This window comes from Bactrocera tryoni, chromosome 2 (assembly GCF_016617805.1).
Source record: "Bactrocera tryoni isolate S06 chromosome 2, CSIRO_BtryS06_freeze2, whole genome shotgun sequence".
Lineage (NCBI taxonomy): Eukaryota > Metazoa > Arthropoda > Insecta > Diptera > Tephritidae > Bactrocera > Bactrocera tryoni.
In genome coordinates this window covers 82,905,820-82,931,816 of record NC_052500.1, presented here as the reverse complement: position 1 = coordinate 82,931,816, position 25,997 = coordinate 82,905,820, and the positions used below count along the sequence as shown (strand labels likewise).

Genomic DNA, 25,997 nt, shown 5'->3' with positions numbered 1-25,997 from the left:
TACCACATTTCGTGAAGATATATTTTCGAATAAAAAAGTTTTCCATACAAGCACTTGACTTTAATGTTGTTGTTGTTGTAAGGGCAGAATTCTGACGAGTTGATAAAAATTGTCCGTTTCGTTTACGTTGACCCCATTGTCGTGGGATCGGAGTATGTGGCTTTGATTGTTCAAGGCTATATTGGTCCCACTTTGGCGGTTATGACAAATGATCAGCTGTTTGGAGAGAAACAGATGTGTGCAAAATTTCAGATCAATATCTCAAAAACTGAGGACTCGTTCGTTTATATACAGATTTTTTGCAGTATTAGGTAGGTATAAAAGTAATTGTTGTGCTCGACAAAAAATTATGTTATTGTTGTTGTAACGGGTACCAAATCCCCGAAGTAACGCGATCAACTGATATGGCGCAAGTTAAAATTATTGTGCAATATATTGACGAATGAAGCCGAATATTTTCGAATTTAGATCAAGCTTTTTTAATACCTTCCCAATAAGCAGCCTCTAGTTTCCAAGCCAAATCACAGCAAAAAGTTCTGTTATTAGTTCAGCAAAACGCAGCGGATGCTTGCGATTCTAGCGCTACATTTTCGTACGATTAAACAAACGAGACGTACAGACAAATGCGTAAACCAGACGCACTAACACAAAACAGAACAGACAGTATTGCATATACATACATACAAAAATCATAGATCAAGCGAGACTAGTTTCTAGCTACATACAAATACCGTAGGTATGTGCTGAAACGCATTCGGTTCTATAAGTGCGATTAACGCACACGCTCGAGCAGAGGTTCAAATCGTACACACACATAAAAAATCAACTAGCAGACAAAACACACACACGCATACATACATTAATTACGACAGACAGTCACCAGTCAATGGCCGACGTTCGTCATTGGGGGGCACGCACGCATACAGCAAATTACACAAAAAAATTGAAAAAATGTAAGAAAAAAGTTTGTCTATATGCTAAGGTAGAGGTGCGTAGTGTGCACCGACAAAAACACATACCGCTGTCAGCGCAAATGACGAACGCCAACACTTTTATAGTAAGAAGTAGACGTAAACGAAACGAAACCCCATAGAAAGCGTTGTTGTCTATCTGTATCGGACGAATGAACGGACGGACCAGACGTCGGTGTCGGTATCGGTATTCTTTCGTTGTCGGCCGGTAGCAGTGGTGGTGGTGGTGGTGTCTTCGATTGTTGACTTTAGATTTCTTTTGCTTACTATTTCGAGGGAAATGAAGCCAAAGAAGCGTGTGCTGCCTCGCTAATGAGTGTAAACCTGAGCTGCTGTTGCTGCTGAAGACGCAACGCAACACAACGCAGCACAACGCAAGCCTTCAACTTTGTGCAACACTGTACTAAATGTTAACAATGTGTTGTTGATTTTGTTAATGCCGCTGCCGCTGTGTTTGCTTGCTATTTTCTTGATATTTGCTTGTTTTTCCGCATATGTATCTTCTACTTCTTTGTTTTTATTGCATGCTATTTTTATAGCATCCTTTTTGAGCTCGGTATTTTTACTTTGGTATCAGACTTTACGCGCAACGCTACCAACTCTGGCAATACACTACTATATGCCGGCTTCCGAAGTGAACAACAATCGTCTACATACACACTGAGGTCAAATGTTTTCTATTTTACTTGCCTTCTTTCCTTCTTTATGCCATCGACTTTACGGCCTTCGATTATGCTCAGCGGCGCGCTCAACTCACTTCAGCGAAAGGAATGTTGCGTTATTGCGTCTATTGCTGTTGTTGTTGCTGTTAGTGACACTGTAAAGAAAAAGGAAAATACGAAAAATTTTAGCGAAACTGTGAGCATAAAATCCAAGTCCAATCATAAAATGTGAAAGCTGAAAATCACAAATGACAACAGTTAGAATAGATAAAACGGATGTGTTAACGCCGGAAGAGTAGCAAAAACGATGGGGGTATGGGGGAAAGAAAGTGTGCTTTACGGCACACGAGTTTTTTCGAGAATTTTTTAAGAGCCATTTTAATTAATAAATAAATAAAAATAAAGTACAGAATTAAATTTACTTAAATAATCAACGAATAATTTTGAAATATGTGATATCCTTTGATACCGTAGACGATCTCCAGGTGGAAATCCGAAAAAGTATCTGGCGGTGAGAAACATTTTTATGTTTAAATTATCTCAAACCCAAAAAAATACATATGTATGTACATACATACATATATGTATATGTACATATATTTTAAATATTGAAGATCGAAGGTGAAATCGATATTTTGATTTTTGACAAAATGGAGGTTTCTCCAACAAAAATTCCTTTTTGTGAAAGAAATTACACCCCAGAGCGATTTAACAATTGAAATTATTATTAAAAAAAATCTGTTCTTTCGATCGTTACCTGACATCTAAGCCATATCTAAGAAGATTGTGTGAAAATTCAATACGATTGGTCCAATCGTTTCGGAGATTTTTTCCTCATCGATTATGAAGTGTTTCGAGAAAAACGCGTTTATAGTTTTGGGAGCCGATTACACTGAGTCCTCCTATTTTTCCAATCAAATTCAGTGGATATAATAATAATCAAATTTACATGACAATTTGCGAAGTATACAATCAGGCGCTTGAAGTATTTTAAAATTTTATAACCATTTTAAAATCACCAACGATTTCTCAAAGAGAGTTATATGTAAAGCAACAAATATTTAAAATTGAATTATTACTCAAAATACTACTCAAAAACTACACATTTCAAATAACCATAACCAACCACCAGAAACCAACGTCAAAGATATGAAGCCAAGCACTGCGAAAATACAAAAAAAAACTTAAAACATTAAAGAGGAACTGCAGAAAATGAAAACAAAATAATCGTTCAGAGCAACTTTGACAAAAACAAAAGACGGCACAAAGCAAAACTTGAAAAACGACGCCAAGATTTTTTCCCTCCAAAAAACTTCCATTCCACGGCGGGTTGTTTTGCTGTTCCAAAGCCAAGGAGGCAAGGCAAATAACACAAGGCACATTTCCAGCATTGGGTCGTTGTACAAACGCCATAATGAAGTTAAGCGGCGTCGTTGATAATGATAAAGCCAATGTTGTTTATGTAGCTATGTGCATGTGTGTGAAGCATAACATGATAATGACTGACTTTGGTGAGCATATTTTTAATACACCTCAAACATACAGACATACTATATACATATGTACATTTGTATGTGTGTTCGCATGGGCACTGCAGTTGTTGTAGGCAACCAGTTGAAGGGCTTGTTTAAAACAAGCGAATGCGAATATGAAAGGCATAACAGAATAACATATAAAAATGAATTAAATAAACATACACATACACATGTATACATATGTATATTGAGTGAATATAATAAACAATATTGCATGACAGCGAAAACTGAAGTGAATGACAGGGAAAAGGTAAAAAAAAAAAAACACACGTGAACTCAACAGCAAAAACATTGCACACACATACATACAAACATATGTATATGCATATATAAATAAATAAGCAGAAGTGAGCATAACGCCCAGTGACATCAAAGCCAGGGCGTGTGGGGGAAAATATACAACTGCAGTTGGAATACAAAGGTAAACAACAACATTAAATAATCATAAAAGGAGCATAAAAATTGTCGGAATAAACGGAATAAAGTTTCATTACTTAAAATTCAAACTTTACATAATATTCACAAGCAAAATTGTGTTATTGTAGATGCAATCAGGGTTGCAATGATTAAAGCAATAATTGAATTTAAGTTCAATTAATATTTTTTACTCCGAAAATCGTAATTCAAAATAAATTTAAAATTTCTATTCCCAAATAATGAAAAATTACATTTTTAATTCCATTGAGAAAAAAAAAATAATTAAATTTAAGGTCAAATTATTATTTTTTACTCCGAAAACCATAATTAAAAATAATTTTTGGCGTTTGCGAACTTCGTCCTCCATTTTGGTTATCAGTAGAAAAGGAAAGCTTATTTTTAAAAACATTTTAATTTCTGTTTTTTGTCTTATTATAGCATTTTATTTTATTTATGTACATATATTTTTATCTTATTTATCAAAAATTAATTATAATTTTAATTTTATTGTTTCAGTTAGGAATACAGGTAAATTCTGCCTTTTTAAGCCTTTTTATTTCAGTATTAAATTTGAAAGTTATTTTATTATTTGTTACCCCAACTTTTAAATTAAAAAATATTTGCTAAACTTTTATTATTAAATAAACAAAATTCAATTCTAAATTTTTAATGCTAGAGAAATCGAAAATTTAACGCAAAATTAAAATTAAAAGAATTAAAATATGAATTTTAATCTCAACATTTTTTAATACAAAAATTCGCCTCCAAGGTTGCGAAGTAGTTTTCAGATTCGAAAAACTAACAAGCTCAAAAATGAGCCGCCATATTTCAAAATATATTTTTCTCAAACCAAAAATTAATTTAAACTACAAATTCCCACCATTTATCCAATTTTTAATAGAAACACTGTAGCGCCAACAACAACAAAAACAATCAGCAACGGCAACGGCAAGGCGCCGCCACAGGTTTATTTACATTTTTGGCGGGGCATATACTACAAGCGCAGCACCGCGTATACTTTGTGAGACTCTCCACCCCACAGGTTGACTGGCACACACACAACAAAAAAAAAAACGGCGAATTGATAATTATCTTTGCGCGCATGACGATCATCGCGCTTTTGCATTTTTTGTGGCTAATTTTCTGTGCGCGCACGCGTATTAATGATCAGCGATCAAAGACACCAAGTTCATGTCGTCGTCGAACGCGACGATGAGATGTGCAAACGACGCAACGAGTTTGGTGTATAGAAGGTGCTGATAGCGGTAGTGTTTGGTGCCGAAGCGCATGCCTGTGTGTATGTATGTGGGTGTGTTTGTGTGTTAGCAAAAGCACGCTTGGTAGACCACTCCACGCCATGGAATGTTGTCAAGAATTCTGAGAATTCTTGTGGGGCGAACACTTGGTTGGTTGGTCAGGTACAAATACATTTCTATGTGTATATGCGTGTACGTCTCTATACATGTGCTCCAATCCGACTTAATGCTCGCACAGAGATTTTCAAATGTATATATACATGCTGCTTACCCGACATATGTATGTATATGGGTGTAAGCTTCACCAGCGGGGCTGAAAGCGGAAGGTATTGAGTTAGGTAGACGCAAACTTGGATATCGATAACAATCTGTCTGCTAGTATGAGTAATAACTAACTTGCGTAGTATACATTTAGGAGCCAGAAGCTCCGAATCGACTAGATGTCTTAGATGTATTGGCTAATCGAACAAAGAAGTGGTAAAATTTTTTCAAACAAAAAGAATTGGGTTGTGACTAGAAAATAAGGTAAGATGAGGTAAGGTCTCAACTCAACACATTTTGTTTACTGTTTCGGTTATAATGCATTTCATTGCTAGACATGTACGAAAAAACCTGCATATTTTTCAGAATTTACGTCCAGTAGAGGTTGTAAGAGATAACCCTACATTCATCAAACGAATCATTACTATTGGCGCGATGTGGCTTTATGAACATGACCTCGGAGCTGCCTAATAATGTATCGAGCGACGCCTCAAAACTGAGCCGAAACCGAAACAAATAAAATTCCTTGAAGACAGTGCAGGTCCCATTCTGAGGAATCCTTCATTTTCGTTCCAGCACCGGGATATTCTGATTTCTTCCACGTATAACTCCTTTTTAGTAATTTTTTTAGTACGATTTTTGAAGTATACATTCAGGAACTTGAATATTTCCTTAAAGGCAATCCAAAACCAGTCGTAGAACGGGTACATGGTAATTTGGATGTTCCCATGATTGTATTGACTCAGAACCCTATTTTGTATTATAAAGCCTCAAGTATTAAAATACGTGTGAAATTGTATTATTTTTTTCAGTCCGGGTCAAATTTGATCATATAAAAATTTTATTGTACTTCGTATTTCACAACTCACTACACTTCGAAAGAGGCGTTGCGCGCACACGCTGTGCCGATTTAACGGTTTTCCGCATACTTTTCCATTAAGCCAAGCCAAATGATCGTGGTGTGCAGAAAAACGTGTTTCTTGTGGACACACATGCAATGACTGAGGAATTTTCGCAACATATTTTTGGTATTGACCATGGAACGGTAATTGATTGCATTGTGTGTATACACATGTGAATATGTAAAGAACGTTGTACGTAGACATTCCTCAACGAAAAACATCGTGTGGGAAAAATTCGAAACGAATGCTGACAATGGACAATAAGAGCACATTGAATCTGTTACTTTCCTCGGTTCTCAGAAATTTAGGTAGAAAGTAAATTGCCAAACCACAGGACATGTGTGAGTCATCCTTTGTAAGCGACAATTGTAACCTGTAACAATCCAAAGACAATAATATTCGAAGTTATTATAGAAACTGGCACGCCGTAACAAACTCTCGGATTATCGCAAGCAGTTCGATCTACCTGCTTTAATTCTGCACGTTTATAAACTCGTAACGGCTTACAATATTGGACCAGCAGTAGCTTCTTCTTTGCAAAAGTTGGCGATTCTAAAATCAACTATTTAATATTTCTCGTTAGACATTTTTGCATACTTCTACTTACTTAATACTATGTTGCAATAGCGCTAAAAATAGCAGCAAAAGTCGCACAACCAAAGGGGTGAAAAAATTGCAAAGAGTCATGCATGCAAAGCACAAAATCATGAAGCAACGCCGGCAACTACAAGCAAAGCGATTTGAGCGCTAGGAATATGCTGCACATGTGCAGAAGGGTCAACGACGTTTGCGCATTGACAGCATTATGCTATTGAAACATAAACTATAGTAAGCCAAGTGGAGTACTGGAAAATCAACTTCCCCCTTTTTGATGAGCGGCCACAAGCATGTTGCTTAATGATAATTATACCCACTATGGAGCGGCGGTATTAAGGTGCACAGTTTTAATAGTTTAATTTTTCATACTCGAATAACGCAATAAGAAGACCTTCTAAAAATATAACTAACTCGGTATAAATAAAGTAGGGGAGCCCTGGCTGGCTAGACCGCCAGCGCGCTGTGTTAACCGCAAAAATGCCAGATGGAAAAAATGGAGACAAATGCAAAGTGCACGCGATATATTTAATGAGTAACTTATCAAGTCTGAAAAGGGGGAAAGAACAGCGAAATAGCATTAAAAATATATACCAAATTGCGGAACTGCAAAAGACGACTTCGAACTAACGCTGCAATTAAAAAGGTAGCAATAAAAATTATAATACGAAAATATGAAAAAAAAACGATAAAAGCGTCGTCCCATACCCAATTTTTATAGATCGCATAAGGTAAACGGACTCTGGTGGCGTATCAAAGCTAATTAACAGTGCCGAAGCGCAAACGAAGCATGCAAAAATTATTTAGTTTATGGTAATATAAATCCATTAATACCAGGCGGATCAGCAAGTCGTAAAACTATGCGCGTACGCTTGTATAAAAACACATAACTACAACCATACATATGTATGTACATACGAGTGCCGTTTAGGCCTAGTATCAGACGAAGCGAATTTATGCACGCTTATGGCAAGCGGAAAAAGCACTGCAAAACACAAGTAAACAACTTTGGCATTCCAAGAAGTCTATTGCCTTTTTAAAGCAGCATCACCACCTCCAATAACAACACCAAATACAACAACAACCGCACCGGTAGGCATATACGACGTAAACAAGAAATAAGAAAAAGTGTAGTTGGAGCGCGGCAGCTGCAGCAGCGGTTGCAACAACTCAACAGCAATGCAACAACAACAACATAGTGTGTGTGTATGTGTCGCGCATAAAGGAATTCGTTCATGGAATCCATGAATTGTATAAATGCCCGCACCAACTCCATACCAACGGCGCAGGAGCGCGATCAAAATAAGAAAATCGTACAACAAACCAGGAGATCAAGCACATCAAGCTGTGTTGTGTTGTTTGCAATCATTGCCGCGGCGAAGGCAATGACTGCAAGATCGCCCAGCGAACGCATGATTCCGATTAGTTCTACTATAAAGCATACTTTAACGCGCACAAATCTAAATGCCACACATGCATAAGCGCAAGCGTACGCATACGATCGCACACACACACAGTCGTTTAAGCATACGCGATCTTCAGCACACAGCACTGCTTTCCTGTTATGATGATGCGCGTACGGTTAGTTGTGCCTATATGAAATGCGGTATGCAGCGCATTGCCCATTTTGAAGGCGGAGTTCACAGGCATTGCAAATAACACGCCATGAAATTCCTTCCCACGAGGACTACACTATGTTTGTCTGGCTCTGCCGCATAGGTAAGTTATGCCATCCATGCTATGCTATCCATACAAAGTCTTGATTAGTTCTTTTGTCTCTTTGGCTGTCTGTCTGTCTGATTTGGTATGCTACTTTTTTGCCATTGCGCTCTGTTTTTGTTACTTTTATAAATGACTTTGAAAAATGGGTTCAAGGAACGCTGAGGACTTAAGGCCTTTGAAGTAAGGAATTCTTTGAACTCGATGAAGGACAGCAGCAGCCGCAGACATCAACAATATATGCACATATGTGTATGTACATATGTACATATATGTAGTTGCATATGTTTGTATGCATGTATTCTCTTATTATTTGTTTTGGCGTTACCATGACTTTGTTTTCGAAGATGCGGCACAAATTGGCGCCAAAAGCGTACTGTGTTGCTGAATTGGTGAATTACAAAAAAAAACGTGTTGGAAATGTTTTCAAGGAATTACTGCTCAACTTTTTGTCATTGGTGTTTATATAAGGGATTCGATGCTCTTTTAGGAAAATTATGCGGTACTGCAACAACATATCGTGATATGCAATGTATAAGGAATATAAAAATAATAATATTAAAACAACAAAAAATTAAAAAAACGGGTTCGTAAATCAGCAGACTCTGCTCTTATAGAAAGTGTATATGTATTTCATAACATTTTTAATAAGTCTAGACTGGACAAAACTGACGCTGAGACTTTGCGTCAACACAACCTATGAGAAAAAAGTAGAACAAAACAATAAAAAAGGAACAAAGTGCAACAGCGTCAAGTCAAAGCTAAAATCACAAGGCAAAATTAACGATGTTAGGGCGTTGAACTAACCAACCCTTACTACAATTACAAAATATTAGCACAATTAACAAAATAAGAAATGATCGTCTCGAAAACGGAAGCAAGACATGCAAAAATACCAGACAATCGATCATCCACGAATAAGATAAAACTAGCATGTTGCTAAGACTCTGGCGGAGGCCTGGCGAAGGAAAGCCAGCTTTATTAATAAATTGGATTCGAAGTCAAGGCACACAGTCTGCGGGTGGGGCAAAGGCGTTATAGCCGTTCCCACAACAGTCGGGTCTAAGTAACTGGACCTGGATTTTTATCCAGCCAAGAACTGTTAACTCGACACCAATCATCAAAATTTCCTCAATATCACAGATGAATCGAATTTAGAAGAGACGGTAGAAGGTAGTCTTCTGTCTAGAGCTCTCCGTCCACCCTAGTTTCAGGCTACCAGACCACAAGTAGTGTATTTCAAGCGGAGGGGGCTGTCATCAATGCAGCAGTATATGTACTACTCCGCAGAGTTGTGCATTCACTTCGATACTGGCCTTGAGCTAGCTCACTGGGTGTTCACAGCTATTCAAGGAGTGACATGACATCTTTAGCATTAGCATCAAGCTTCTTACCTATTACACTTGTTGTGAAAGGCATCATTAGTTCAATTGCATCCAATTACAAACGAGTCGGTATTCCGCTGTCTCGTGAGCTCTATAGACCTCCCGTGAGCTGAGCAAGCACACGTCAACGGCCACAACTTGTACTGCTGGGAGATCCTTCTGGTTCAAAATGGGACGCCAGAGATTCTTTGCTTTACTTGCTCTGAGCAAAGTTCATCCCACCGTAATACTGGATGTTTGGACTGAATACTATCCAATAGACTCAGATGCAATGCGATAAATTGTTTTCTCAGACGCTTTTTGCCAAACCTATAGGTAGGCGGGCGGGATGGAATCATTTCGACTCTTTTTTTTCTCTATTAGCCAGCATTCGTCAATAACTCGGTTGGCATACCTTCGACGAACCTGGGAAGTGGCTGGGATTAATATTAAGCTTAAAACACTTCCTCGATTTATGAGTGATCAATTTTAAGGAATTGTTTGGTATTACAAAGGACTAAAGTTCACTACTGTCCAAGTAAGATCATGCACTGACCGCCACTCAAAGTGGAGCCATTAACACCTTCATCGACTCCCTTTCAGTGAATGGCGTACTTGGAGTCAAACTACCACCCATTGCAGACGAAGACTTGAGTTGCATAGAAACGAAAGTCACTCGTGCGCAGCTTCGTTCTGTATACTATAGCAGGTTAAACTCTTACTTACCTAGAATCGACCCTGACATATCAAACATACTACATACATATGTATGTCCAGCTTGCAACGAGTCCCCGCATAACACTAATCACTTCTTTACATGCCCTGCTAACACTACACATCTGACACCCCTCTCCCTATAGTCCTTACCATCCTAACGGGGATTAGGTACCCGTTACAACAGCAATAACAACTAAATCGATTCAGTTCGTTATATCTATAAATTAGATATATATAAATAGAAGGTTTGCGATGTTTCCTACTTGATATTACAAACTTAATAAACCATGTTCAGGGTACAAACGCCTTTAACTATCACAAGACATACTGTGAGCGTCAAAAATAAGTAAACAGCAATTCTATCAATATTAAAGTGTTTATTACAACGCCATCTTTAATACAATAATAATAGAATTCAAGGCCGATATTATAAGAGTTTAACTTAGTATTAATAATAAACGAAAACTAAACACAGCCGAAAATAATTCACTTAAACTAAAAATACTCTCGTTTTTTTGCGTCAGAAAAAAGTAAACAGAGTTCTGTAAAGTTAAAATCTATGTATATAAACTAAACTAATATTCATTCTACTATTTTGTTTACTTTCCTTCCTCACTTACTCTTCTAGGCATGTATTCTGCAACATTTTTTGTAAATTCTGGGGTCATTTTGCTCCATTCTTCAATCAAAGCCTTATTTAGGTCGTCCTTGCTTGAAATGTCCTTCTGCCTGATTTTTCGGTCAAGGGGCTCCCACAGATGCTCGATAGGATTAATGTCTGGGTCAATGCTTTGAGCAACGTTATTTTTTTTAAATGTTGAAATAATCCAATTTGGTAATCGTGGACTCAATAGAAACGAAATTCCCAACACCAGATACTGTCATACAGCCTCAGACCATTACCGATTTTCCACCGTGCTTTATTTTTGGAACGCCAAATTTTAGGAGGGTTTTTTTTCGATTCAAATATTTAGAATTTTTCGAGTTTTCCAGAAGTTTGTATACTTTTTCCAAATTCCAAGTTCATCTGTTGATTCGCCATTGATGTATAGGGCTTTTGGCATAGTACTCGTCCATGCAAACCGCTTCTGTGCAATTTTCTCCTTATTGTACTGGCACTTACTGGTTTACCCGATGTCTCCGCTATATCTTTTGATATTTGAACAGCGTTTAAAGCTGGATTTGTTTTTACTTCCTGTACTATTGATCGCACTTCAGTGTCAGTAAGGCGCTTTGATCGGCCTGGTCGTGACAAATTTTAAACAGTCTGATGTTTACCATGTTTACCAATATTTTTTTTTATTGTGCAATAGTGTCTTCCAACTATTTATCTGATTTCGCGCAAAGATTAACCTTTTTTATGCAAATCTAATATGATTTTTTAACCGTTTCAGTGGTTGTTCACTTACCCATTACAAATTTTGATATTTTAGCGACTTAACCTCAAAACAAACAATAATGATATAAAAAAATATGTTTTACTACACTCAGTCTCTTGAATAGTAACGATTTCCAAAGCATATTTGGCGCTTCCCCGAAATAAGTATTAAAAACAAACAACGGTTGTTGCCGGTTATTTTTAGTTTAAGTGTATTATTTTTGGCTGTTTAGTTTTCGTTTATTATTAATACTAAGTTAAACTCTTATAATAAGGGCCTTGAATTCTATAATAAAGCTTTTACTAATGTATTAAAGATGGCGTTGTAATAAAAACTTTAATAATGATAGCACACATTCACAGTATACCAAATATTAGAAACCGACGCCGAAACTTTTGATCTTTAATATAAATCAATTAGCGGAGCTCTCAACAATGACATTACGAATAAATCTAATCAACATGTTTTAATAACTTATGACACTTGTAGGCAGTACCAACCAACTACAAAAAAAAAAATATCTTAAAATCACGTTAAAAACTCATTACAACGATGAAATCTAATTATAAAACCACTAAGAATGTATATTGAGAAATGCAAGTGAAAAATAAACTAAGAGGCGTTAAAAGAAACCCACAACCAATCAACTAAATGCGATACACAGTACAGGTCCACATAACGGTATATCGATACGAGTGTCGGTGTGGTCGTGTGCGAATGAAGTAATTTTAATGAAGCGCGCGTTGAGGTCGGTCGCTTTAATGCACTCGCAGCAAGTGACTGTCAACACCAAAGCACGCCAAAACAACAACAGCAGCCGAGCCTTTTAGCAGCTACAAATCAATTTTCAAAGTTCAAAGCGTAGGAGTCACCCACCGTACGACATTGCAACGCCTTCGCCACCGACGACCTCTCATCAACGACTACTCCCACAGGCAGCCACCCACTTTTCAGCCGCACTTTACGTGTCTCATAAACACACTCACACCCACAACCGCGTAGCAGACAAGGCGTTATGCTGCTGTAGACGAGCAAGCCAAAGACAGACAAACCGAGTAACGAACGACCGACCGACCGACCGACAGCACAGTAGGCTTTCAAACAAACAAACCAAGTTATACCCGTTATGTCAAGAACTGGGAGTGGTACCGTTGAGTAAATGATGTTGTTGTAAAACGTGTATAACTTTCGCATTATGGGTATACATAACATTTCGCATATACGAAGCAAAGCGGTCGTAGAGGAAGCGAATTTGAACGGAAGTTATACGCGAGTGAACCACTCCCCGCGCACCAAAGAAACATTTAGTACCAAGTAAACTAATTACAAAATAGAGCAGCTAAATTAAAACTATGAGTAACAGTAAATGGTGACTGGTGAATTGAAAGTTCTCGCAACACAGCAACCAAAAGCTAACCCTTCATCACGCCAACGGAGACCTAGGAATATAAATAAATTCCCATATTGTCATATAATGAAAGCTTTATAAGGGCAATTTGGGTGTAGCTGGCTGTTGGGGCCCTCGCTCATTGCTTCTTTATTCACTTTCACATAGCGGATTCCATACAGACACATGCGTAGAGATCTGTAGTAACTGGGAAGGGGTCACTGGCGTGCACGCACCACCGAACACCGAGATCAATTTAAGCAACATAAAATCAAAAAGGGAGTGGTGTGACGGTGTGAGGGTATGACAGTGATGATGATGATGATGATGAGAGAGTGGAAAATTGATTTCCACACAGCAAAGGGCAGGCAGGTTGCGCTGCTACCGCTTGTCTGTAATAATTCTGAAAGCTGTGACAGCAACAACTGTCAAAATAGCAGCAACGAAAAAACGACGTAAGCTTGTACATAAGTAGTAACATAGCGCAGGGAAACTTTTCTTAATACTCGCATGAGCATTTTAAAAGCAACACAAGCAACATTTTACACATGGACAGACAACGCATAGCTGACATGACATTGCAAGTGTAAGCTGGAATTGTGTGAAGAAAATAAGCAAGTGTCATCGTGTCGTCGTCGTAGCTATCGTCAACTTGCTCAACGCGTATGCGCTGCGGTTTGTTGTTGTTAGTGACAATGACAAATATTAAATAGTATTACATTTATCAACAACAAAAGCAACAAAGTTGAAGAAAGCTTTTGTTACAAATAATCATACAAGCAAAACCATGCTTAACACATCTTTCACATCATCGCCGTCATCAGCGCAACTTTAATACTCACAAGTATTATACATATGTACATATGTTCAAAAGTAAATGTATGTATGTATATGTGTGATTGACATTCGAGCCATTGCAGCATGGCCGTATTGGCATGCCAAAGTAGCAGGGCAAATAAGAGCATTACTTCACACATGTTCTTGCGTGCGTATGTGTGTGTGAGTGGATGGTATCCACTGTTCAGAAAAATCCAATATATGGTGGCATCTACGCGCTACCCTCACCACCGCTACTGCTGACTTAACATTCAAATAAGTTCAACAACCCATTTTAAAATCGATCATATGAACATGGTGTGAAATCTTTTCGGGGGCGGGGGCATGTATGGTGTCAGAAATCTGAAATTGTTCAGCAGTTATTTATATGTACACAGCTAGTTATACGACTGCTAATAGAATAGGCAATACTTGAGATTCTCAATTTCGACTTGTCACAAATCATAATACTTCCAGTATCATTTTAGTATTTCTTTCAGTGTTAGAAAAGCTTCTGTATTATTATGGGAGTCACCCAGTGTGACATTATTTTTTTCATGTTTCGATAGTTTATAGTTTTAAAAATAACATACTCAATTTTTAAACCGACAGTTTTCAGATAGTAGCCTTTTTTAGGCTTTTACTAGATGAGGGCACATAAGGGGTTACATGGCTTTCATGGCTTCAAAAAAGCTTGTTTTTATTAACTCATTTAATTCTAAAACATATATAGAATAATATCTTAAATTCTCAACTTTAATAATAGTTTTGGAGAGACAGCCTTGAAAGGGTGCTCTTTTTACTTCGTGTGATCCTGTAAGAAGTTCTGCTGACAACGTGGAGTTCTGAATATTTACTTTAAAAAATTTCACAAAATATTTTTATAATATGTATGTACATATATTTGGAATAGTAAAAAGTTTGTATAAAATATTTCGTTTTATGTGTGAATAAAAATTATAGAAATAGAAATGTTTTACTCAACGAAACCCAAGTAACTTGATAAGAAGAGTGTGGTTGCCGATTTTTCATTCGAGTTAAAACCAATATAAATGTTTGTGCTCCCCAATATGATCTTAATATGTTTCCATTTCCTATGTATAACTTTCTATTATCAAGTAATAAACCTAAAAAAAATGAATTCCCCGCCGAATTGAAAAAAAGAAAAACGCGAATTCGAAAGTTAAGAACTGTCGCAAGACTTTTTACCCTCCTTCGTCCGTAGCATCATCAATAAAGCAGACAAATTGACATTGTTACTAAATTTAATTATTGCGACAGTTGTTGACAGTGAAATTAATAAAGCCAAGGAAGAATAGAGGAAAGCATCGCTAAAGGAACGTGACTGTTAAACGCTGTCAAACGAAATTAAAAACTTAAGTTTGACGAAAGAAAATGGAAAAAAACGACATCTCACTACTGAGGATACTTTCATATACTTCAATACATATGTACATACATATGTATATACAAATAAAGATATATTCAGAAAGATAATCGAAAATACAAGAGTGTCTCAGTTGTTTCATTTATAGTATGTCTGCAAGACACGCTCATTTATTCGGGAGTTTTTTCAAACTTTAATGATACTTCATTCAGTTTGAGAGAACTTGGAAGTTTTTGTTGGCTCAATGCAAGTCCTTAGCTGATTTCTTATTTTTGTAACGTATTTTAAGTCCACGTTCCCACAATAGTCGGGTCCGTGGGCAATATCAGGCACCATCAAAAATACAGAAAATTAGTCGATATATTTTTACCACAATCTAGAAAAAAATGTCAACAACGAGTTTGCAGAAAATTTTCTGTTTCCAATGGAATAACTGTTACAGAATCGTTCGAAATGTTGCAGAATTGTTTCGGAGAGTCTACTTTATCACGAACACAAATATATGAATGGCAAAAAGCATTCAATGAAGGTCGTAAAGTCATCGAAAACTTGTCTTATGTGCCACCCACCTCTGTTAATGACGGAAATATGGAGAAAGTTAGACAAACAGTACTTGAAATTCAGAGTATTGGCATCAGGGAGATAGTACAGAATATCAACATTTCTTATGGATCGACTTAAGACATTTTGGTTAATGTTTTGGATATGAAGCGTGTGAATTCTAGTACCCTATCAAAAGAAAAAACGTCGTCGAGAATAAGTCGCGATAAAAATCATTTATATCATTTAATGACAAAACTGTCCAACAATCTACCGAAAAACGCATCCCAGCCGAGGCTTATAAGAAGTGAAATTGGAAAATTGGTGAAGCGTTGGTATGCTTGTATTGGCCCAGAAGCTTATTTTAAAAGCCCTAATAAAGATTTGTTTTAGAAGTTGTGAAAATATAGTTTGTTTTTGGCAGTCCAAGTCAAATTTAACCTCCAAATCCAAAGCTGCGTTTCCACGGTAGTAACTGAAACTGACTAATATTTTACCAAGTTAACCACCATCAACTCCATGGGCACCTAAAACTTTTCAACGCCTCTTTAAGAAACTCAAGACGTATTCTAATTCGAAGCTTAAAATATAGTAAGTTATCAAAAAATATCAAAGTTTCATTCTTTTGTGTTATAGATCTAAGTAAAGTCAATGCTGTTTTTTTAATTACACGCATGCACGCACGCTTGTATGCATACATACATTCATTTGTATGTATTTTTATGTATGCAACTGTACAGCAAATCAAATCAAAACAAAAGCAAAAAAGCAGGAAGAATATGTATAGAAAAGATGCACAACGGAAAAGGCAAACACCTTAAAATAAGCAATGGCAATGTTGTTGTTATTTTTGTTATTATTATTATTGACATTTGGATGCAATGGCATATCCAATGAGAAAAAATTTTAGAAATGCAATAAAAACAAATGCACAAATGCAAAGAGCGAAAGCAGATGGTAAACGAATAGGTTCGTAAAAGAGAAAATAATTTCGAAAAGGCAGCACAGCCGCAACACAGAGCAATGGAGTGTGCAGGAGAGAGATGGAGAGAACAGGCGAAAATATCAACAAAGATGTCAACAACATTTCAGATGCCGGCTGCAACGAACACCGGAGAAAACAGATGCAACGCAGCTCTCGAGCTCGACGACTGCAACAAATAAACTGGCACAACGCTGCAGCTTTGTTTTTCTTGATATATGCACAACATCATCATCGTCATCATCTTCATCATCACCATCTACGTAGTACATATGTACGGTTTATGTATGTAGTATACCAGATGCCACCAGTTAAGCTGGTTGCACCATTGTTTGTTTCGATGCTCGGCTGGTCGTCGCTCGGTTTGTTGACGTCGATTGGCCTGGCTGCGCTATTGGAATTGCCTCGCTAGCTCGCTTGCTGTTTGTTGAATGCATTGGCTGGGAATGCAGCATATTTTCGAAATGAAAAACAACATGGTTCTACGTACAGTACCCAACACAAAATAAAGCGACAGAAACAGCTAAGCAAAACAAAACTCAATAGAGTATATGTATATGCATGGCACACAGACGCCATTTAAAAATGCAAACATAAATACATATTTATTAAAGTGATTAGTATTAAAAGAGGTCAGTATATATATTTATATACATATTTACATATCTACGTATATTTGTAAAAGCACTAAAATGTAAATTCATATTTTTAATTATTTCGATATTTTCATGAGCACGTGCAACGTTTAAACCGACAGATGCAACAAAGTTGTACTGCACAGTTATAACGGGCAATAGATATTCTTCCTTTTTGACAATAAAAGCTACAAAGTAGCAACACTTCCAGCATCTGGAGGAAACCATTAAAACGTGTGGGAGGGCTCTAAATATAAACAGGGAATATAATTCAGATGCACTGCAACAACAAAATGTAGCTTTGCAATAAAATAAAAAAAAAATTATTATTTCCACATTTCGGTGAAATTATATTCACTTTTTCGATGTGTAAGAAGACACATTTTAAGTTTGATGCATTTTAGAATGTAGAATGGGAATCTGGAGAAAGGAAATATATTGTAGAAGAGCTTCAAGAATTATGGAACTTAGAATAGAAGCTTAGAGAAATAGAATATGTTCTACAAGTTACATTACAAGTAAATTGTGTTGAAACGTTGATGTGGGAATGTAATTGCCAAAAACTTCGATGGAACCCAACTTTTACAATTCCGAAGAATCCTTTCTTTTAGACAGTTAGTTGAGGTCCTTAATAGTTTTAACAATTCTCAAATAACAAAAGATGATTTGACATTATCTTGCGTTTGGAATATGCTTTCCACTTCAGTAAGAAATATTTCTTCCATATTTTATCCTTTTAATCAGTCAAACCTTTGAAGAAGAAAAGTGTTGCATATTAATTTCAAACTCTCTACTGCGGCCTGTTAAATGCGTGCAGTCCTATTGGTGGCTTTTACATCTGTACATATGACACCTGTCAAAACATCTGTCTACTCAAATACCTAAAAAATATAGGTAAACTTTTTATATCTTTAACCCAAAAAAAAAGTTAGCTACATCCTCAAATTATTCGGCCAGCGACGCATACGAACTATATACACTGCGCTGACAGATGCAGAGCAGACATGCGCTAAATAAATATAATGGCGCTGCTGCCACCAATATTAGCGTCTACGTCAACCGCTGCCACAACAACTTCCATAGCAGGCAACAGACGGAAGACAGCAATGAAGACGAACAAATTTAAATTGCAAGAAAAATTCCATTTGAACGACCTTTCCATTACTTTGTGCCCACAAGCAGTCATGCCAGCCATACATAGCCATATACATACACATGATGTGCATATGTACATATGCATGGATGTGTGTGTAGTAGTAAGATTCGAGTAGTATTTCCTGTGCGTTTTCTTTTCAGTTTGAATACTTTTTATATGCACCTTCACACGCTCTTTGCGCCCTGTCTCGATTTTATTGTGACGAAGACCAGGCCAATCGGTCGTTGCTTGGTTGGTAGGGAGGTCGGCGAACTAATTTTAAATTAACGAATACAAGAAAAAATAGTAGTGAAAATAAGAACGAACTTGAGTGGAACATATACAACACGCTCATTCGCTTCGTCGTCATCGTCGTCGTTGCCGTCGTCTGTTCGTTAGTTTTACTATAACTTTGTTTCTGCTCATCTGTGTACTCTATTTAGCGTTTAATTTCCCCCAGAAACCAGTACTGAATGAAATTTGTTATTCGTTCGTCGACGCATTTCGTACGCCAACGAGATATTTCAACCACTACACACGGTCTCAGTGTGCGCGACAACACACACCTTTGTACACGCACACACGTATCTACAGTGCTATTTTGCCCGCGCAGATACGCTAATAAAGATACAAAATAAATCATTCCCCTCATACAACTAAGAGAGTGAGTTGAGAGAAATTTTAAATTAACGAACTGAAAAGAGAATGGAATTGGAACTCTTATTAGGTTCCAAGCAACATTGCGTTGCCAACTCTAGGCACAATAAATTGCTTGCCTTATTACCTTATGGTTAGCCATCACTGTGGGCTTAACTATATTTTAATTGCAAAGTTGTGTCGATATCGTAATAGAAAGTGTTTTAACTCTTATTTGCCAATATTCTAACCAATAAGGACAGAATCAGCTGCCGATTACGAATAGGTTGTAAATCACACAAAATCATGAAAATGTAAACAAGAAATTGTCACATGTAAACTGAAAAATATTTTCGTTAGGAACAAACTGGCTCTAAAGCGTCTTTGTATTCAAATAAACAAAGATATATACATACCAAAAAAAACATACTGAATTTGTCAAAATATAATATATATTTCAAGCGAAAAATCCAACAGTTGATCAATGATCAACTTAAAAATAATAATTTGCAATCTAAAATAGCAGACATTGGCAACGCGAATCCTCATTAAATCCAATTCACTTTAAAATGTGTTTCTTCTCTTACGCTTTGCAAAAATCTCTTCTATTCGCGACTTATTTATTCGTTTGCTCGTTCTCCACATGCGCATACATATGACAAGCATGTGTTTTGCCACTGTTGGCATTCTTTTAGAGAAACGTAAAAATGCAGCAATACAGAAAAGCCAACAACCGCTGCTGCCGCTGCGAAGCGACTTTTTGCTTTTTACGCTGTGACCGACCAATCAACCGAAAGGCCAACAAAACGGCAAAACAGCACAGTCGACGAACGAAATAAACGAAGGCGTAATACATAATGAGCAGAGCAAACTCAGCGCCAGCTAAATAAGAGGAACAAACAACAAAAACTATATCACATACCAAAGTGCAGAAAAAAGAACGTAGCAAAATGAAATGCACATACACATATAAAGCTAATAACATTAGCAGAGGCGTTACATCTATATACGTAAGGGGATCGAAAGGGGTCCGGTTGTATGGCTCTGTTTCGTGATCAATCTAATTAAAGTGGACTGCATTGAAGAAGAACAGTACATATTAGATATAAAGTGTATGTTAAATAATAATAACAAATGTTTTGAGGCTACAGGTGAAAAATAGATACGATATACACACTAAGCAATAGGTATTTATATCTACACTATAGATTGTACAGAGGCAGCTGTAAACAAATAAAGTACAAACCAAACACAAAATGAATTAATTAAACAAAGTAAGAAGGCAGCATGGGTGAGTTAGGTGTTGCATTCACGACTGTTTAGTATTTGCTGATCTAAATTTTCAGATTTAAAACAAAGACCTCAAATTATAAACAAATAATCGTTGAGTGTGATGAAGCAAATCAAGGAGACTGTGCGAAAATATAGCAATAATTCAAACTGGTTTTAATTGTTTAAATTTTGAAAAAAGAAAAACTTTCCTGGAAAAACTTTTAACTTACAATTCAAGTTACCTCCATTTTTAACACGAATATGAAGATGAAATCAAAGGCTAAATTTGTATTTTCTATGCTTTTAATACATACATAATTTAAACACTACAAAAGTTAGGTTTTTGTTTAAGGCGCCTAACTACTTCGTGGGAACGTATTGCATCTTCCTTTCGCATATAACCATAACCGCCTATCACATCGTGAAATTCAACTAAAAGCCACTGAAAACCCGCAAATGAGAATAGAGTTTCAATTTTTTTCAGTCTTTCCTTCCTTGAGGCGCTTGCGTTCGCACTTTCTTTTCATTAGGGTGGCATTTGATATGATATACAAAGAGTATGAAGCACACAAATGGCAAGTAGTATACACAAATGTATATTTTGCATGTACAGATGTTAGTTCTTGACAGTACGACGAGCATTTTCCGCAAAGCCAAATAAAGCGTTAATGCCGCTGTACATATTTACGGCAAGTGAAGAAAAGTATTACATTGTAAGCCATGATTGCACAAGATATACGACACTTACAGATATACTTATAATTACTCATAGGAAGGTGTCAAAATATAGAGTACACTAGTAAGGAGCGGCAAAAACGTATGGAAAAGTTAACTTACGTTTTCTTGCTAGATGCTGAAAGCACGACGTGAACTACTGCTGCTTTGGCTAAGTCGATTCGTACCTTTTTACTGTCTTGACACAAGTTTTCTTTAAGCATTTAATTGTGAATATAAAGATTTTCAACGACCTTGGTAATTCTTTTGAGATATATTACAATGAAATTTTGTAATGTCCAATTTGTAAATGGAGTAAAAGCGCACGCACTTCCTTTTGCTTTCTGATGTTAGTTTCTGAATATCGCGCACTGTTGGTATATACACATAATAAATTGCGTAGCGAATTTTTTCGTTCCGTGTTCTGTTATTACTTCAAATTTTTGGAATTGAATTTTCACAGCACAAGTAGTTTATCTATATCTTTTTGGTATATGTGTTTCGCTTGCTTTACACTTGCAATTTTATGTATATTAATATTTATTTTACCGATATTCTTCACATATCTTAATCTTGATTTTTTCTGTATAAAATAAATTTCAGTATCTGTATTTTGATATACACCTTCCAACTTTTTCGCTCCGCTTATTTACTGTCGCTGTCGCTGTCGTTGTGACTGACTGTGGCAATCAGCCAATATTTCTACCAACTAGCAATGAAGTTGAATTTTTTGAATTTCCTCTCCACTAATGAAGCGATTGGCCAAGAGCAGCAGCAACAAACACGTCCAACCTAAATGAATGTTCGAACCAAACAACTAGCGAGCGTCGTAAAAAACTGAACGGAGCCGGAGCCGTAGCCGTAGCCGTTGAAGACAAAAGACCGCAGCCGGCAGCACAGTCAGCAAATCCGCTGAGACAGTTTCTCTTTGGTTTGCTGATGAGAAACCATTTGAAATCTGATGGGGAAAAAGGTGAACGAACAAAAGAGAGGAGAAGAAATATGTAAACATAACAGACTTGAAAGTATATGTGTGATGTTTGATGCCACTAATTTTGTTCGAACAGCTTTTATATGTAGGTATTAATTGCGAATGCGAATATTGTTTGGTTTGTGAGTTCGGATCCGGATGATTGTGTCTAATTAAACAGTCAATGGAGGAAATATCTGGTAAAACTTTCTCATTTGAAAAGTACGCCAAATTTATTCTTGAGCTAATAATACCAAAAAATAATTACAATTGAAATATTTTAATCTTGAGGAGTATTTTAGAATGTATCCGAAGTATTTACAACTAAAAACACTCCTCGGCTGCATCCTATAAGACTGGCACTAAAACCACTACTATGTCCATTTGGAAAACTGAAATACCTGTCGGCAACCTTAGGAAAAATTAAACCAATATGCAAACGGTTTCAAGCAGCCTTATGTGTATATCGTATACAGGTTTTAACTTCAATTAATATACTAAGGTTATTAATATAAGACCTTAATCAGACATTCAACTAGTCTAACTCTTAAGCAAATTGGCGTGAATTTCACCAAATAAAAGCGAACACGATTAAACATATTATATATTTTGTATGGTCAGGCCATGGTCTTATGTATAATGGAGTCCAATTATCTTGTATAAAGTCCGTAGTCAATATAAAATTGCTTGAATCGAGTCGGTCGTCCATTTCATTGCTCAAAGCCTAATTTTCATTTCATCAATTAAAAACGCTCACTATTACAGGCATGAGAGATAGTTTCCGTAAAGGCAATAAGTAAGAGGAAATCAAAAGAGACTTGCATATATAAATTCACGATCTATTTAGCATGCAGCCTTGGAGGAGTTGGCGGGCGGGAGGATCAACAAGCATCGGTTGCATAGGCTGCAGAAATGAATGAATGAATTAAAATTACTGTATTATCTCACAGTCAATGTGCAAACGTGTGTGTGTATATGTGGGTGGTGGCAGTATACAAGCTCCCGCCTAAGATGCACTATCCAGTAGCGAGGCAGCGGGGAGGCGTCAATGCATCCTCATATGTAAATAATGATGCAGTTGTGTTGGAATCGCATATGTATTGTTAGCGAATGCTTATAAACGAGTCGTTGAATGCGTAAATATTTAGCATTTTTTCTCTCAAACTGTTGGGTGCTCGAATGAAAAGAACCGAGATGCTGTGTCAGGGCACAGCGTCTGTCTGCATTTTTTACTGATAAACGGAAGTGACACTTATGGGTGGTTCTCTCGCTAACGCCACTACAATCTTCGTCACTATAGCCAACAAGTTAATGTAAAGCATTTCGATTTGTTATTTAGGGCGCGTCAGAGGTGAATTTACAAGTATGTCCACGGAAAACGAATGTACTTCCTGTCACAGTTTATTTGCAGACAGCCCTACCTACCGGGTATTTTAATGAAAAGCAATTTAAGTACATATATTAAGTATTTTTCAAACATAACGAGGTTTTGTATTGCCTATTCCAGTTCTTATATTTTTTAATTAAGAGTTTTATTTTAATTTTTGAATTACAAAATGCAAGGAACTTCTTATAAAGTTAAAATATTCAACAAGATAACATCGCAAATTACTTACCGATTTTCATAATCAATTCCTTTTGAGAATAGTTCTCTTTTAAAGCAGCAACAACGCACTCAAGTACTGCTCCAGCACAGCTTGGGCCAAAACAGCTCCATTTTCTACAGCCAATGAGTATGCGGTATCACCATTCTCATTGGTTGCCGTCATATCCGGATCTTTGGCTAACAATTCGTTGCAGGTGTGTGGGTGATTTCCAGCAGCGGCATACATTAACGCCGTATTGCCAACAATATCCATATGTGTAGGGCGAGCACCACGTTCCAGCAACAAACGCACCACCTCATTATGACCACCACAGGCTGCAAGCAAAAGTGGTGTTACCATTTCAGGTGCTTCGGCATTCACATCAGCACCAGAATCAACAAGTAAACGTACTGCAGCTAGCTGACCATAGTATGATGCCCAATGTAGGGCAGTAAACCCAGTAGCATCTTTGAAATCAATATTGCGAGCATTACGCTCGAATTCTATACGCACTTGATCATCGGTGATCTCACCCTGACCGGCACGTTCGTGGAATGATAATGCTACTTCCACTGGGCAAAAGGTTGCTTCAGTATTGCCGCGCTGCAAGTTTGTTAGCACAGTGGCATGTGGCCGATATGGAAGAAACGCACTTTTGCGTTTTGATGCTCCACCACTAACTCCACCGGCGCTGGAATGCAATGAGGTGGGTGTAGATAACGGTGTGTTTGGATTTGGTGAAGGTGTGTCCGCATTTAGTTGTATATGCCATTTCGATCTATAACAAAAATATTTAAGAATTTTTTCAAACTTTCTATATAATCTGAATTTAATAGCCCTGACATCTTATTCAAATGCTCAGTACATATTTCGAGGGGAATGAGTTTACAATTTTTTACAAAAGAAAAAACATTTAAAGATAAAATTATGCAAATAAATAATTTTAAATAAAAGAAGGAAGGACAGAGAATATTAATTTCCTCGAAGTTATGTTATTGAATATTAAATACGAATAGTTGGCAACACTTCGTAACATAATTTTTTACATAATGGTACGTATTCGCCAACATTTGCGGAACAATGCTCATTAACGCCGACGCTTTCTCGTTAAAATTAAATTAAGTCATGACATAAAATAAATATATGTATAAACAAACACCATGTGTTACCTTTGCGCCTTATTAATTCATCTTATAATTTTTTGTTAGAAAACGCATTTAAAGAATTTTTGCCTCTGCTGTCGGCGGCAAAATTTTATTTTGTTGTGAGAGCACCGAACGTTCTCTTTAGATCAAACAAACCCCTTATACGGTGAGGAATACAATTTCCCCAACCTACAACTTACCGGCTTTGTTCGTCATCAGAGTTCGAATTAGTCGCAGGCGAATTGGCCGCTGAAGACATGTTCAAGTGTAGGTCTGTACTGTTTCGATTCCCCGCTGTGTTGGTATTTTTTGGATTTTCCGTCTTTTTCACACTCCTGCACACAAAAGCGCCGACAATTCGAAATAGTCAGGCGGACTGGGCTATCTTTTCGAACTTAAATGTGAATGAACTGCAAAGAATGGGAAACAATCAGATGAAAAATACAAACTGGAAGCACTATGAAACAAGAAAAACAAACACATAAAGGAAATGCAGGAAAAGAACGGAAGATGAGCAAAATAGCTTTAAAAGGGAGAATGTGATGTCTTTCAAGTACGTCAACTGCGTACTGCGCGCCATTTTTCGCACTTTAGCCCACAATTCACCCAAAAAAATTATGTATGACCATATAAACTTTTCGATAGAACTTTGTACAATGCATGTGAATTAACAAAAAGTATTAACACATTTATATCATAACATATATGGTAACATTTGTAGTAGCTATAAGTAAAGCCATTGTAGCTAGCGAAAAATCCGAACACGATGCCATGGATGAACACTCCCCGCCCATAACCGGCATCAAACACAAAAACGCAGTTTGTAAAAACACTTTATTCTAATACAAACGAATGCAGTACACAATGGATACCTTTTGCTCATAGGTTGACAATTTCTAAAGTTTTGTAATTTCACTTATTTGTAGTGTATACTCACCAGAATTTAATTGAGAAATCTGTAGTATTCGCCGACGTAGCTGTTGTCTGAGCGCACGGAAGAGAAAATGTGCAGAGG

At 36.8% G+C, this 25,997-nt stretch overlaps 1 protein-coding gene across 1 annotated transcript; it reads right to left on the bottom strand.

Annotated features, from left to right (window-relative positions):
• Window positions 1–1,664: 1,664 nt before the first annotated feature.
• Window positions 1,665–25,997, bottom strand: LOC120767466 (DNA-binding protein RFXANK). Its single transcript, XM_040093554.1, has 4 exons — window positions 25,920–25,997; window positions 25,183–25,392; window positions 23,868–24,615; window positions 1,665–1,788 (listed from the first exon to the last, which is right to left on the bottom strand). The coding sequence occupies exons 2-3, from the start codon at window positions 25,239–25,241 to the stop codon at window positions 23,907–23,909; spliced, it is 768 nt and encodes a 255-aa protein (XP_039949488.1). The 5' UTR covers window positions 25,242–25,392; window positions 25,920–25,997; the 3' UTR covers window positions 1,665–1,788; window positions 23,868–23,906.